A 16,454-nucleotide genomic window follows, 5' to 3' on the forward strand; every position below is an offset into this window, starting at 1 on the left:
GGCCATACTGACAAAGCGGTGAGAGGCTTCTGGCAACTAATGTCAACTTTGCAGAATAAAACTGAGAGTCTTTTGGGGAGAAGGAAAGGCAAAGTCTGCTAAGCTGCATGAATGAGCTACAAAAAGTTATCAGAGAGAAAAGAATGTCTGGAAGCATTAAAGGTCATAAAGGTAGTGAATTATAGCTTTGGCCCCTACTAAATAGTTAAAGCCATGGTTTTCCCAGTAGTGATGTATGGAAGTGAGAGCTGGACCATCAAGAAGGCTGATCACCGAAGAATTGATGCTTTTGAATTATGGTGCTGGAGGAGACTCTTGAGAGTCCCATGGACTGCAAGAAGATCAAACACATCCATTCTTAAGGAAATTAGCCCTGAGTGCTCACTGGAAGGACAGATGGTGAAGCTGAGACTCCAATACTTTGGCCACCTCATGAGAAGAGAAGACTCCCTGGAAAAGACCCTGATGTTGGGAAAGATTGAGGGCACAAGGGGGCGGCAGAGGACGAGATGGTTGGACAGTGTTCTCGAAGCTACAAACATGAGTCTGACCAAACTGCGGGAGGCAGTGGAAGACAGGAGTGCCTGGCGTGCTCTGGTCCATGGGGTCATGAAGAGTCGGACATGACTAAATGACTAAACAACAACAACAACGAGCAATTAGTGATTTATTTTTTAAAAATCCTCCTGAAAATTCACCAGCATTTTGCGCTAATGTCCTCATATGTCCTAATAAACATATTTTTGTAAGGAATTTTCTCAAATATAATGCATTCATGTATGTTATTTCCATCAATACAGTGGTGCCTCGCAAGACGAAATTAATTCGTTCCGCAAGTTTTGTCGTCTTGCGATTTTTCCGTCTTGCGAAGCACGGTTTCCCATAGGAATGCATTGAAAATCAATTAATGCGTTCCTATGGAAACCGACTTCAGACCAGGTCCGGGGACAGCCAAGGGCTTTTCTTCCCACCCCCAACATTTTAAAAAACCCCGGGACAGCGGGGGACTTCTCCGCTGTCCGGGGTGATCTTAAAATGCTAGCGGGCGGGAGCGAAGCCTCCGCTGCCGCCCACCAGCATTTTAAAAAGCCCCGGGACAGCGGGGGACTTCTCTGCTGTCCCGGGGCGATTTAAAAGCCCCCGGGAAGGCAGGCAGGGGGGGGGACAAAGACTTTTGCCCCCCGCCAGCCTTCAGAAGAGGTCCAGGACCTCTTCTGAAGGCGGGCAGGGGGCGAAAGTCTTTGCTCCCCCCCCCCGCCTGCCTTCAAAGCCGTCCGGGACAGCGGAGAAACACGCTGCGTTTCTCTGCTCTCCCGGGAAGGCAGGCAGGGGGGAGCAAAGACTTTCGCCCCCCGCCTGCCTTCAGAAGAGGTCCAAGACCTCTGTTCAGGGAAGTTTTTAACCTGTGATATTTTACTGTATTTGTGGTTTTTATGGAAGCCGCCCAGAGTGGCTGGGGAGGCCCAGCGAGATGGGCGGGGTATAAATAATAAATTATTATTATTATTATTATTATTATTGCAAAATTCAGAGAAGTGTGAATTTCAAAAGATCGCTGTTTCAGTTTGCTTAGTTCAATAAGTGAAAATTGGGTAGTTTCTCACCAGAATGCAGACAACATTGAATTTCCTCGCCATCCCTAGTGACAGGACATCAGCTTTGCATGCAGAACGTCCCATGCTCAAACTCCAGCATCTCCTGGTAGGATCAGTAAAAGACTCTCTGCCTGAAACCCTGGAAAGCCACAGCCAGTTATAATGTAGACCAGTGGTATCCAAAAATTTTTCAAGGAGGGCCAGATGTGATGAAGTGAAGGGCCGTGAGTGCCGACCAAAGGCCAACCTTTGTTTTTGTATTTTAGAATTTTACCCTGGGAAATAAACTGTCACAGGGGCCAGATTAAAATGACCAGCAGGCCGGATTAGGCCCCCAAGACGGACTTTGGGCATGGCTGGTGTAGACACTACTAAGCTAAATGGAATGATGTTCTGACTCGCTATAATGTAGATCCCTATGTTCTTAACAAATGGGCTTTCGAACCTGTCATGCATTTCAAACATGAAGTGGGAAAACAAAACCACTGCATTAAAACAGATTAGATTTGTATAAAATTCCCTTGTATATGACATCAAACGAACACTCAGTTGCCTGTCGTGTCCGTGAATTGGATTTAGCTATGTGTCTTCCATGCAGATGCAGCTGTGAAGAGAGATGAAGGAAGTGGTTGTCCAATACTTACAAAAGGCTGCTAAATCATGCCTCTGTTCAAAGACCTTTGTGGAAATACCTGCGGAAACGAAGGCTAAAGACAAATTCCAGACAAGCCATTTTAATTTGCAGCTGCAAAAACAAAAGCCTGTTGCACCATCAAGTCTTAGGGTGCATTTGCAGACTGAAATTTTGAAGGGTAAATCTGATGTACATCCTGTTTACCTCCCCACCCACCCTATGCATCTATAACTTCATCCAGAGCTGTTCCTTGACTTCCTGCTGTTCACACACGATAGATGGCACTGGGCGCATATAGCATTATGGAAGAATTTGCAGTACTGTACATATTGTACCTGTATAACTTCTAAAGCAGAATGTGCTCCTTTGTTTTCTAAGAAGATACACAATTTCACAGGAGTTACTTACTTCTTGTTATCTGAAATTGCAAATTATTGTTATTTGTTTATTGCTCAGGTCATAGCAGGCTTGGTATTTGTGCAAACACAAGAATGCATGTTGCAATCTTAAGCGCATTTTACTTAAGAATGTAATCCTGCTGCTGTTAGTGGGTCTTTATCGCACTATTTATTCTTGAATGGGTGATCACTCTTTACAAATTACTGAGGTCAGTGGAAATTTATGGGTTAAAGCACTTAAAACTCAGTTGCATAAAGTAGAAGCAGCAACATGCCTCACTTTAACATATTTAACTAGATCAATGCTGCCCTCAAGTGGAGAAAAGCCATTTAAAGCACAGCTAGAATCTCTCCAAAAATTCAGACACCACATCCACATCATACATTTTTAAGCACCGTTATACCATTTTAACAGTCATGGCTTCCTACAAAGAATCTTAGAAACTTTAATGGTGTTGAGACCAACTCTAAGGACTCTTAACAAACTATAGATCCCGGCCCCCCTTTTGCCTTCATCTCTTCCTCTCCTTGTGACATCACAAGCAGTTTGCAGCCAATGGCAACAGCTGGGGAGACATCATAGTTATCTATTCAGACCTCATAATGGTACGTGGACCTTAGTGGTGATTTAAATGAGTGGTGTTGTTGTTTGAAAAATAGCCCTCTATACAGTGGGTGGAGAAACATCACAAACAGTTGTAGGGGGTGTTCTCCAGCACAAGATCTGCATTCTCTTGTAGGGAACCTTCCATGAGTTGCATGCTAGTGTAGAGCAGGGTCAGAGGCATAGAGAAGTGGAACAGCAAGTGTGACTCTTATCTTCGTACTGTGGGCTCCATTTCAGCTGTGCAGAAGCCATAGTTTTCTATGCTCCCACTCATCTCTCTCAACCCAGTTAAGCAAGAAGCACCATCACAGTTTATGGAAAACAGACAAAAGTACCTCAGAAGTGTGTGGAACAAGTCTGTTTAGGAAAATGATATGAGGAACTGGAGAGGTGCATTTGGCCCACATTGTAGAGGTTTCCTACTCCTGTCACACCAGGTTGCATCCTTGCTTCCCTTTGGGCTCCTATTCTGCCTCTCATGGGGTTCCACATGAAAACATCTACTGGTAGGTCCCCTCTTTGAGGCATGTCTAGTCACTGCTTGAAGCAGAACTGCAACTAAAGGTTTGGCTTTTGTGTGTCACCAAGAGGGAAAGTTGGTTGTCTTCCAGTACATCAGATTTCACAGCAAGATGACAGGTCAGGGATGTTGGTCCTTGGCATTTGATTGGCATTAAACTGACAAGCATGATGCTGGCAAGCCAATAAAGGTTAATTATACAAAGCTGTGACTGTCAGGACAATTTATGTCCAAGTTGGTAACATTTCATTGGGTTTTGGCATCACAAGAGCATCCCTAAAATGCTGCTGCCCCCAAAATTTCTATTCTAATCTTGTTCCACTACTTGTGAAGAAAGATCAAATCCTGCTCTACAAGTTCAAGAACAGTTTCAATGAACTTACAACCTATAGTAGACATTTTGTGCACTAAAGCATGCTAATCTATCAGGCAAAAAAAGAAAGGGTTTGCTTAATTTGGTCACATACACACCTGACCCTAGTCTTATTAAGAAGTTGTTATTGTCAAAACATGTTTAGCATACAGCATGCATTACATTCCTTGTTCTGTTCTTTAGACTAACACTTGGGATGATCACCAGTATTCCCGTTTCGCAACACAGAAACTCACATTACAAAAATTTGTTCCATATAGTAATTAACATATGACCAACATGTAATTTCCATGCATGATGGTAATCTCTTCAGATGTGTTGGGTTGCATGTGTACATCAGGCATGAAAAAAAAAACCTGAAGTGTGGGAATGTCCTCTTACTATTTTGGGGCTGCAGAATCTGCAGAATCTTCTCATCAGCTCTGCTGAGAGACCAGCAGGAACATTTGGCCCTTCATCTCCAAATCTCTCCATCCTTTGTTGTTGTTGTTGTTTAGTCGTTTAGTCGTGTCCGACTCTTCGTGACCCCATGGACCAGAGCACGCCAGGCACCTCTGTCCTCCACTACCTCCCGCAGTTTGGTCAAACTCATGCTGGTAACCTCAAAAACGCTATCCAACCATCTCGTCCTCTGTCGCCCCCTTCTCCTTGTGCCCTCCATCTTTCCCAGCATCAGTGTCTTCTCCAGGGAGTCTTCTCTTCTCATGAGGTGGCCAAAGTACTGGAGCCTCAGCTTCACGATCTGTCCTTCCAGTGAGCACTCAGGTCTGATTTCCTTAAGAATGGATGCATTTGATCTTCTTGCCGTCCATGGGACTCTCAAGAGTCTTCTCCAGCACCATAATTCAAAAGCATCAATTCTTCGGCGATCAGCCTTCTTTATGGTCCAGCTCTCACTTCCATACATCACTACTGGGAAGACCATGGCTTTAACTATACGGACCTTTGTTGGCAAGGTGACATCTCTACTTCTCAAGATGCTGTCTAGGCCTGTCATTGCCCTTCTCCCAAGAAGCAGGCGTCTTTTAATTTCGTGGCTGCTGTCACCATCTGCAGTGATCATGGCGCCCAAGTAAGTAAAATCTCTCACTGCCTCCATTTCTTCCCCTTCTATTTGCCAGGAGGTGATGGGACCAGTGGCCATGATCTTCGTTTTTTTGATGTTGAGCTTCAGACCATATTTTGCGCTCTCCTCTTTCACCCTCATTAAAAGGTTCTTTAATTCCTCCTCACTTTCTGCCATCAAGGTTGTGTCATCTGCATATCTGAGGTTGTTGATATTTCTTCCGGCAATCTTAATTCCAGCTTGGGATTCATCCAGCCCAGCCTTTCGCATGATGTATTCTGCATATAAATTAAATAAGCAGGGAGACAAAATACAGCCTTGTCGTACTCCTTTCCCAATTTTGAACCAATCAGTTGTTCCATATCCAGTTCTAACTGTAGCTTCTTGTCCCACATAGAGATTTCTACCAATCCCTATCTGAGCTTACTTTTTTTCCTTCTCCCTCTTTTTTTTCTTTTGTCTCTCTTTCTTTTGTGTCCTGTCTCTCAGATTGTGAGCCAGAGGGCAGGGTTTGTGTTACAAATCATTACTATTTGTAAGCTGCTCTGGGGCCCTGTTTTGGGTTAAAAATGTTTTTAATCATCATCTTTACCTAAAGGATATCATCAGGTACCAGAGTCAGGAGAAAAGAACATAAGGAGAGCCCTGCTGGATCAGAGCTAAAGTCCCCTTAGACTTCAGTTATAAATACACTTACAGTACTTGGGAGTCAATCTTGTGTAATTACTTCTGAGTAGATCACACTGCTAGTCAAGCATCCTGTTTCCCCCAGTGCTAAGACAGATTCTAGGAAGTCCTCAAACAGGGGTGGAAGGCAATTATTGCCCTACAGCAACTGGTACTCAGCAGTCTTCTGACTATAGTGGTTCTGACCATAAACTTTCAATTTAGCCACATGACCCATTGGCCTACATTCTACTTTAAAAGCCACCTAAACCAGCAGCTATCATTCACATCCTGTGGCAGTGAATTGAATTCCATAAATAAATTGTGTGAAGACGTCCTTTGCTGTAATTCTTCCCACGCCATTCAGTTTCACCAGAAGACTCTTTAATTCTAACATTATGTGAGCAGCGGAAGAAGAGCTCTTTCTATTTTGATTGCTCCAGGCAAGCCTTACTATTAGACAGAGATGCCAGATGAGAAAAGGGGGGAGAAGTTGGTGGGGTGTTGGAGGATAGAGCAATGTAGGCCATGCAGGCCTTGCACCCCCTGAGCTAGACTGCTGCCCTCAGGAACTTATGGCCCCATCACTGATGTTGAAATAAGATTCAACTGCCAGGATGATGAGCACCTGTATTTTCTAGGGGAGGGAGGTGGGGGCCGCACCATGTTGTGTTCCTCAGGCAGCAAAATGCTTTGGCACAACCTTACACCCTGTTCAGGGAAGTTTTTAATATGTGACATTTTAGTGTATTTTTTATCTTTGTTGGAAGCCGCCCAGAGTGGCTGGGGAAACCCAGCCAGATGGGCGGGGTACAAATAATAAATTATTATTATTATTATTATTATTATTATTATTATTATTATTATTATTATTTTCCACGCTGTACATAATTTTATAAACCTCTTAGCACAGCAGTAGCAAAACTGGTGACCTCCAGATGTTTTTAGAACAACTCCAACCAGAATGGCCAATGGTTATGGATGATGGAAGCATGGATGATTATGGCTAACTGCTGCTCTCTCATCTTCTCCCGGCATTATTTGAATTTTTGTTTATTTAAAAGGTGTGTATGCGAGATATCATGTATCTCGTGAGATATAATGTATAATTTCATAGGTCTGTATCTCTCTGGTTCAGAATCCAAACCCACATCTTCCTCATTTTCCTAAACCTCTGCCTGGTGTTTCATGCCACTTGAAAGGTAAAGGTAAAGAACCCCTGACAGTTAAGTCCAGTCGCGAACGACTCTGGGGTTGCGGCGCTCATCTCGCTTTACTGGCTGAGGGCGCCAGCATTTGACAGTTTTTTCGGGTCATGTGTCCAGAATCACTAAGCCGCTTCTGGCGAATCAGAGCAGCGCACGGAAATGCCGTTTACCTTCCCGCTGGAGTGGTACCTATTTATCTACTTGCACTTTGATGTGCTTTCGAACTGCTAGGTTGGCAGGAGCAGGGACTGAGCAACGGGAGCTCACCCCATCGCGGGGCTTCGAACCCCCGACCTTCTGATCGGCAAGTCCTAGGCTCTGTGGTTTAGAGTTTAGACCACAGCGCCACCCACGTCCCCTTAATCCTCAGCAAAGCCTCTCTGGGAACTTTTGATGCCATTTTAAATCTTTCTTCCTTTATTGCGTTTTATTAATTTAATCGCTTTTTCGGAATCCTGGAAATCTTGGAACTGAATGGAACCCGTACGGAAATGTTTTAAACAAACGAACATTTCAAAACACGTCCAAGGTGTTTATTTTATAAGCCTCCCCCCTGTAATCTCGCGAGCTGAGAGTTAAAAGGCAACGCGAAGTGCGACACATCATCGGCTGGGATCCCTGGCCCCGCCCATCGAACCTCCCATCACCACCTCGAAGTTAAGCCCCGCCCTCTCGCGTCACCGCCTCTGACAGGGCAGCGAGAGCCGTTCCCCAAGGTGGCCGTGAGAGAGAAGAGGGGGGGGGCTAGGTCACGTGACGGTTCCAATATGGCGGCGCCGTGCCGCTGTCCATCACCACCACCGCCAGCGTTACCTCTGAGGGAGCCGCGTCTCTTCCGGATCGTGGAGCCCAGCTGCGGCCGAGCCCCGTGAGCGCCGCTTCCCGCCCCGCTTGGGATAGACGGCGACGGGAGAGCCTTCAAGCCTCGCGGCGGCCATGCAGCCCCCGGCCCGCGAGGAAGACACCCGCACCAAGAGCATGTTCGTCTCGCGGGCCCTGGAAAAGATCCTCTCTGAGAAGGAGGCGAAGCGGCCCCCTCACGGGCAGCTGCGGAGGGCCTGCCAAGTGGCGCTCGGTGAGTGCAGAGGCCCCCGCAGGCGCCCGGCTACGAAGCTCGGGGCCCTCCCCTCACAGAGGCGCAGCTCCAGGGAGCCCTGTCAAAAGCCCCAGGCGGCGGAGCCCAGGGCCGCTGGCGCTCCCAGCCCGGCCGCCTCGCCCGGAGCTTCGCTATCCTCCTGCGTACATTCCGCCCCGCGCATAATGCCGCCGAGGGGGAAACTGCTGAAGGTCGCCGAGAGGGCTGCTTCGGAGTGTTTATATCCGACCGTCTCCCAGGCGGTTTAAAGCCCCGCGTCTTCTGCCCACATGGAGATGAGGTCGGCCGGGGAGGGGGGGAACGACGACACCTGCCAGATATCTCTGAAACACAAATGCGAACCCCTCTTCTCGGATATAAAAGTTGGGTTCTTTCTCCACTCCCGCCCCCCTCAAATGAGCTGTCTTCTTTAAAATGTTTTGCCACGTGCATTTGGGAGCCTACCAGCTTCTCTCAAGCTTGAACCCTTGATCTTATTACATGCTTGTTAGTTCCAGTGAGTCCAGCGGAGTTGGCTCCCATTGAGCCTGCCCTCTGTGATTACACAGCTGTGTGAAAAGCAGTGCGATTCCTCTGATTGCAGCCTAGGATCTGGGTTAAAAATTCTCTTCCTTGCTTCCTCTTATTGTGTGTGTGGGGTAGGTGGTTCCCTGAATGAAGTGTGATCTGGGATCTTACTAGGCATGTGCTCTCTGCGTTTCTTCATCTCCCCTCCCTTTAGGCTGTGATCGAGATCCAGTGCCTACAGGACACTCCTGTCAGATCTCCTGGGGACTCCTATCTGTCTTCCCTAGCTGATAATTTTCTGTTTTTAAAGCCTCTCTAGATTTTTTACATGATGAAATAAATTAGAAAAAGTATTTCTGGGAAGTGTCTAATGAATGACTTTGTACACACATGAGTGTAGTTGGTGACAGGGCTTGGCATCAGGTATGCTCGGTAGATTAATTTGCCACGTTGGATACTCCCCTGCTTGTGAACAGGTGACCACGCTCCAGATCTTCTAACAGGAAGTGTCATAATAAATTTTGTGGTCAAGTTTGGTTGTCAAGGGAAAGAGGGAGGTTCCTTTCATTCAGGAAGAGAGAACAAGGTTCACTTTGCTTATCTGATTGTAACATGCAGTACTAATTGCTGTAGATTTCTCTGAGCAATTTGCAAGTCTTTTTACTTATCAGATGGGCAGATTGTGTGCACGTGAAACACTTTTCTATAATATTTTCTTGAATTGTTTATAATTGGTAAATAATGAAATTTGTTGTGAGACTTAAGTACAAAATAGTAGATCAATACTGCCTCACTGAATGGTTATACAGGATGAAAGAAATTAGATAAATGTTTCTTAGACGTATCTAATGAATGTGACCTTTCTTTAAAAGAAAAGTTAAGAAACATCAACTTGCATTACAAGCAGAGACAGTTTCATTTTGGCTCTATACTTTTTTCTGTGCCAATAAGTCCAGATGGGGGGGGGGGGGACAGTTTGACAGCTGCCTTCTCTGTTAGTGTCTTAACTGCATGTTCTATACAAATAGGACATTGGGACTTGTGTCTATTTTTTCTTGGCAAAAATTTAGATGTTTTTAAGTAGGCTGAGATGGGATTAAGACTATAATCCTATAACCCTTACCTGGGAGTAAGTACCACTGAATTTGATGAGACTTATTTCTTGAGTAGACATAGGAATGTTCTTTGGCATATCACTGTCTGAATTTAAGTGGCCCATTTGTAAAATAGACATTATTTTGGTCTAATATTTTGAGGATCAAGAAGTGTATTACAAAGCATTCTGTATGTTCAGTCCACCAGTGGTGAAGTACTTAACACTTCAGCCCTATGAAGATCTAAATAATTATTTTTAGGTTTAGGGAATGACAACAAGGGAAGCAGATGTGAGATTGCAGCCTTAACCATTCTTACAGTACAACGTGAATTCTAGCAATACCACATGAAATATTTTTCACAGCCCCCAGCTTTCAAAGAATAAAATGAATCTGATATTCAGCCAAAAACAAAAGCATAACCTGAAAAATAATTATATTATGATATAATATACAACATAATTCCTGTGTTTGTTGCATTCATGCAACAATTCAACTCATGTATAAATGTTAAGTATAATACTTTGTTTTGTTCTTTATATGGCTGGTGGTGGGAAGGGAGACAATATGTATTTCCCTACTGTATAAGAGGTATCCAGATTATCATAAGGAGAAAAATGGAAAGGGGGAATTAAGATGATAATGGCAGGAATGCATGTACCACAGCACAGCATGCTTCTGTTGTTTACTATAGCCTCCTCAATGTTCATTGTACATTTTTAATTGAAGCCTCTGCTATACAGAGCTTATGTTCATTGTGATGATATATGGGCTGGGATACACCAGACAGGAACGTTATTTACAAATTAACTGACAAAACCCTCTATTGACCTGACAGTAGAGTTTTGTCTAAGGGGGGTGGAAATGAGACCTGACCTGAAAATGGGTATGTAAGCCCAGGCAGATCTCACTGTGGGTAAGAGACAGAACAAAATAAGACATAAAATCACCATAGTGAAGGTCTAACATTTAACATACAGTGGTACCTCGGGTTACATACGCTTCAGGTTACATACGCTTCAGGTGACACACTCCGCTAACCTAGAAATGGCGCGGCGGCAGCAGGAGGCCCCATTAGCTAAAGTGGTCTTCAGGTTAAGACCAGTTTCAGGTTAACTACGGACCTCCGGAACGAATTAAGTACTTAACCTGAGGTATCGTAAGAGACAAGAAAGTTGCTGGGGCACAATTTAGTAGAACATTCTAAGATAGTGAAGAGGCTTAAACTCTGTTTAGTGCAGGAAGGGAGAAAGATGTGGATTATAAAAGTTTAAGGGTATAAGAGTGACTGAATACAAATTCTGCATTGGGGTGTAGGCAAAAGATAGGTCAGTATCTACTGGTAGATTTGTGCACATTTTGCAGTAGCTTGGCAAGTGTTTCCAAGCTCTAATTGTTTAAAAATAGCAGCAACAGAATGACTTTTGCCACCTAAATTAAGATGAAATGAAGAAAGCTAACCAGGTGTGGACTTTTGTGCTAAAGTACTGTGGAGTCAGTTCCATTCTCTTACTGAAAACAGTGTTGTGGCCTCAGAATGCTCAGAGCATCAGGTTCTTTAATTCTAACTCTGTGCTTATTGCACAACCTTCTGGTTGGTTCTAGTAAAAAAACAAAGTGGATCCAACAAGCTTGTCTGTCTACCCCCGTTTGACCTGATCAACTGGTTTGTCTGACCTGAAACATACATGTATTTGCCAGGAAATTAATAAGAAAACATCTGAAGGGTTATTTGCATGGTTGTGATACAGCAGTCCATTTTTATTTTTATTTTTTTACACTGATGAGGAGGTGACTAGATATGGACAGGTGCCACTTTGATAGGTACCATATTTTTCGCCCTATAGGACGCACTTTTTCCCCTCCAAAAATGAAGGGGAAATCTGTGTGCGTCCTATGGGGCGAATACAGGCTTTCGCTGAAGCTTGGAGAGGGAGAGGGGTCAGATAGCAGCCTGCCGCCCGGCGCACAAGACGCCCTGAAGCAGAGCGCCCCGCGCGCCGGGCAGACATCTGCAGCCTGGGGAGCCCTGCGGGAGTTCCCGCAGGGCTCCCCATGCTGCGGATAGCAGCCTGCTGTCTGGCGTGTGGGCGCCCTGAAGCAGAGCGCCCCTCGCGCCGGACAGACATCGGCCAGCCCCACAAGCTCGTGGGACAGCGGGGAGGCGCAGCGCCGCCATCCCGCTGTTCCCTGACCTGGTTTGGGGGGGCAATTAAGGAAAACATTTTTTCCTTTATTTCCCCCCCAAAAAACTAGGTGTGTCCTATGGGACGGAGCGTCCTAGAGGATGAAAAATACGGTATTTGTTTCAGGTTTATTGAATACATACAAAAATTAATTATTAGTTTAAAGAGACTCTAATTTCTAGCCTATTATATAAAGAAAGGGAGCATAACAACTTTATACCGTATGTTAATAACCTCTGCTCATTACACTGAAGAATAGTATGCTGATTGTCCAGAATAGGTAGCAGGGCAAGACTCATTTCCAGTAAATAATTTTCACCAACATTTAAGAAGTCAATCATAAAGTTTCCCACATCAGCTGCACTGTACACTTTATGCTGTAGGTTAATTTATTGTTGATTTAATTTTGTACTGCCTAATATATAAATGATATACAAAAACTGAAGCAACAATATACAACTTAAACAAAATATTGCAAAAGCACACAGTTACATATTTCAACATATTTTTCCTAAATATTTGTTTTTACTTACTGGAACCTTTACAGGATATAAAATGTCTTTTAAAATGTACCAAAAAATGCTAGCTAGTTCACAGTCACTGAATGGCATTTTCATATAACTTACAGTTTTCAGTCATAGCCACTTTAAACTTTTTATTTTATTATGTTAAAGGATATAGCTACTAGGGATTACCACTGAAATTGTTATAGGTTTTTCAAATAACAACTTGTGCTATTAACGCCTTACTTGGTTATGGGTGTTTCTTGAAAAGAATTGCTCTTTACAATTTGTTTCAACGGCATATGCTGTATTTAAAATTGCTTACCCCAAATGCTGCCACGTAATGTTATCCTGTACTATGGCTATGGCAGATCACTCCTGGTTAAGAAATTAATTGTAGGTGAGATTGCAGTTTTCTTATCTACGGTTCCGCAGATTCGGGAAGGAAGATTTTAGGGAGTTTTGCTTAAGTTTGTTGTTGCAGTAACTTTTTCCTTCTTTGCAGTTCATCATTCTTTCCTCATGAAATACTTTTCTGTGAATACATTCTACTTACCCGGTACACTGTAGAAGCTCCCCAGTTTCCCAGTAGCAACTGGAATTGAATCAGGGGCAGGAAGAGATAACAATTTTTGTTCCAAAGTAAATCCTGATTTAGAACTATTGGACCTGGGGCCACAAAAAAAGTTTGTGTCTTATTTTTAAAATTTGTCAGTAGCCTCACAGATCTTTATTTCATAAGGAACAGGAGGTTTTGCTCTCATTTAGAAGCAGTCATTATGTAGAACCTCTAATTTCTCCAATTAACAGTTGCTACTGGATATAATAATTATTTCTGCAAAGGACTGCTTGTTGTGGCCTGTAACCGAACCCAGTAAATTTACAAGTGTTTGACAATGTATAATTAGCTTCCTGTTCCTTCCCCTGTAACGGGGCTGGGGAATATCAGACCTGAGGGCCATTCAGCCCTTCAAGTCATATCCCTCACTAGTTCTGCTCTACACTCTGCCTGAGTCCTTTTGCTGGGCTGGATTGTGCCTTTGAGTGATGCTAATGTCCCTTGCTTCCCTCTATGGAGGATGCAGAGATGCAGGTCAGTGTGTAGAAACTGCTGAGTTTTGCACGTTTGGAATACCCTACTGTACAGTCTCATCTGCTCCTCCACCCACTCTTGACTCTGCCCACCAGTAGCAGGTATTCCCCAGGACGTTGTCAAGGAGGCTTCAGTCTGAAAAACATTCCCAGCTGCTTCCTATAGATCTCCACAGTTTTTCACAAATCTTCCTTTTTGTCTCCCGTTCTTTCCTTGCAAATATCACATGGTATTTAATAAAACGTCTGCATATAGAAGTGGGCTATAGCAATCTCTTCTTCTTTTTTTTATAATATTTTTATTGATTTTCCAACACATATTAAACACAATACAACAAACAAACAAACACATAAACACGTATAATTTCAAAACCTTCTTTTCATAAATCTTACTTCTCCGACTTCCCCATACCTCCCCTTTCTGCATCCCTATTTCAAAATTTCTTCAGCAAATCCTCAATTAATTTAACTGAATACTCCTTTTTTCCCTTCTCTCTTACCTAATCATTTACAGCTGTAATCCTCCTTTTTTCTCTAACCTCGACATTTTAGCACTCATTAATTTTATAATAGTCCTTAAGGTAAACTTTAAATTTCTTCCAATCTTCCTCCACCGTCTCTCTTCCTTGGTCACGGATTCTGCCAGTCATCTCAGCCAGTCCCATGTAGTCAGTCACCTTCGTCTGCCATTCTTCCAGCGTGGGTAGTTCTTGTGTCTTCCAATACTTTGCTATAAGTACCCTTGCTGCTGTAGTAGCATACATAAAAAACGTCCTGTCTCTCTTTAACACCAATTGGCCGACCATACCCAGGAGAAAAGCCTCTGGTTTCTTATGGAAAGTACGCAATCTCTTCTTCTTAGCCAAGTTGTATGTCTAAAAGGGGTTGTTTCTGATAACACTTAATTTTGAACGTCTAATGGTACCCTGAGAAGTGGGCATTGAGCAGAATAGAAAACAGGTGGAAGAAAAATGTTTTGTTTCTGAATTTTCTTTCTTCCCCTTTTGTCGTAGGATTTCCTTCATTGGAGCATGTGTATGGGATTTTTATCAGGAAAAAGGAGGGAAATATTTAAATCACACCCAGCTGTTCCAAACAAATTGACCTCCCAACAAGTTAAAGTTTGGAGAGCAGTCTGACCTGCCAAACTGGCTTGTCTGTTAGAGGAGGGATTTTGATATAATTTATAACTTTTTTCTTGTGGGAGTAGAAGCCAGCAGGAGAAGACAAGGCGTTTGTAGTTCCCTGCCTGCATTAATATTAACTGCCTTGCACAACTGGATGGAGTGTTTTGTGTGTGTGAATAAAACTGTTGAAGCCTGGAGGAAACCAACATTTAGTAAAGGGAATCTTGTGTAATGCTTTCCCCATTATGGCAGATACGTTTTTTCCCAAGCTGCTGATATCTCAGGTTTCCTAGCTTCAGTTCTGACTTAAATGTTACTGTGTAATCTCTTGCAAAGTACTGTAGTTTGCTCAGAGATTTCTTACTGGACTTTCAATGTACTCTTCCCCTGCCCCTCATCAAAATTATATTTTATTGATTTGTTAGCAAAAAAAAAAAAAAGGTGCAAGCTTAACAAAAAGAAAGAAAACAAAGTCCATTTTTGTAAAGCATCGCAACCTGGAAGGACAAAAGTACAAAGATACAGCACAGCTCCAAAGGGATAATAAAGTACTAATGTAGACAATTCTGACAGACAATTCCCTTTACAAAACAGTAAAGATATGTAAAAATAGAGGTATTCTCCACCTTTTTGTGATTATTGAGTCTAAAGGGTCTATAAAGTCATGGGTGATCCAAACATTTAAATATACTGGTCAGTAATCATGTTCCTCCTCTGTACCTACAGTTAATCACCCAGAGTTCAGTTCTGGAGGGTGACAGTTAGCACTGCTGTATCATTTCTGCCCACCTAGCAGTTCGAAAGTACTTCAAATGCAAGTAGATAAATAGGTACCGCTCCAGCAGGAAGGTAAACGGTGTTTCCGTGCACTGCTCTGGTTCGCCAGAAGCGGCTTAGTCATGCTGGCCACATGACCCAGAAGCTGTCTATGGACAAACGCCGGCTCCCTCGGCCTATAGAGCGAGATGAGCACCACAACCCTGGAGTCGTCTGCGACTGGACCTAATAGTCAGGAGTACCTTTACTATCATTTTTGAGGTGAACAGCAGCAGAAAAAGTGTCAGTAAAAGTTGATGTAGCCAGCAGTACTACTTATTTAATAATTTTTTTTGCAGATAGTTTTGAAATTCCCCACAATTAAATAGTTTTTGGGTTGTGTTATCTGCATGTCTGGAACAGTATTTAAATTACAACATAAATGGGAAAGGAAAATTATTTTGGGCAAACATGGGCACTGAATCACAACACTAGGGGAATATTTGCTAAGCTTTCGTTTAAGTGACACAAGTGGTTTATAAAAAATAAAATGTATTTGGAGCAGATACTATTCTAACCAATATTTTGCTTCAAGAGGAAAATACAAAACATTTAGTTTTTTAACTCACTGTTTCTGCAGTAACTGTCATTAGTTTTTCCATAAGGAATATAAGGGCAGTGTGGCAGGATAAGTGCTAGTAAACTTGGCTCTCTCCACATATTTTTGACTACAACTCCCATTATGCCTGAGCATTGGGCCATGCTGACTGGGGCTGATGGCTGTTATAGTCTGCAACATCTGGAGACCACCACATTGGCTATCCGCATTGGCAAAGTTAATGAGAGAAGTAAATTCAGATATCCGTTTAGTATAAATAGTACTTTGTTATTGATTCTCAAAAGTGCATCCGGCAAAATTTGTCTATTATACATGACATAAAAATGTGTTTTGAGAGAGAATGGTAATACATATATCATTGCTGGTATCATCCACTTTTTTACCAAGTTATTGGCTTTTGTCTTATA

General features: G+C 43.1%; 1 protein-coding gene across 3 annotated transcripts in view; it reads left to right on the forward strand.

Annotated features, from left to right (window-relative positions):
* Nucleotides 1-7,769: 7,769 nt before the first annotated feature.
* The window catches only part of ARFGEF2 (ARF guanine nucleotide exchange factor 2), a 50,801-nt gene continuing 42,116 nt past the window's right edge, over nucleotides 7,770-16,454 (forward strand). For 2 of the 3 annotated variants that reach the window (XM_028735153.2, XM_028735154.2), the window contains exon 1: nucleotides 7,772-8,142. In XM_028735153.2, the coding sequence (XP_028590986.2) occupies nucleotides 8,004-8,142 (139 nt within the window). In that variant the 5' untranslated portion in view covers nucleotides 7,772-8,003. Of the gene's footprint in view, nucleotides 8,143-16,454 lie in introns of all 3 variants that reach the window. The other variant, XM_028735155.2, reaches the window with a different exon arrangement.

This window comes from Podarcis muralis, chromosome 5, assembly GCF_964188315.1.
Source record: "Podarcis muralis chromosome 5, rPodMur119.hap1.1, whole genome shotgun sequence".
In the NCBI taxonomy this organism is placed as follows: Eukaryota; Metazoa; Chordata; class Lepidosauria; order Squamata; family Lacertidae; genus Podarcis; species Podarcis muralis.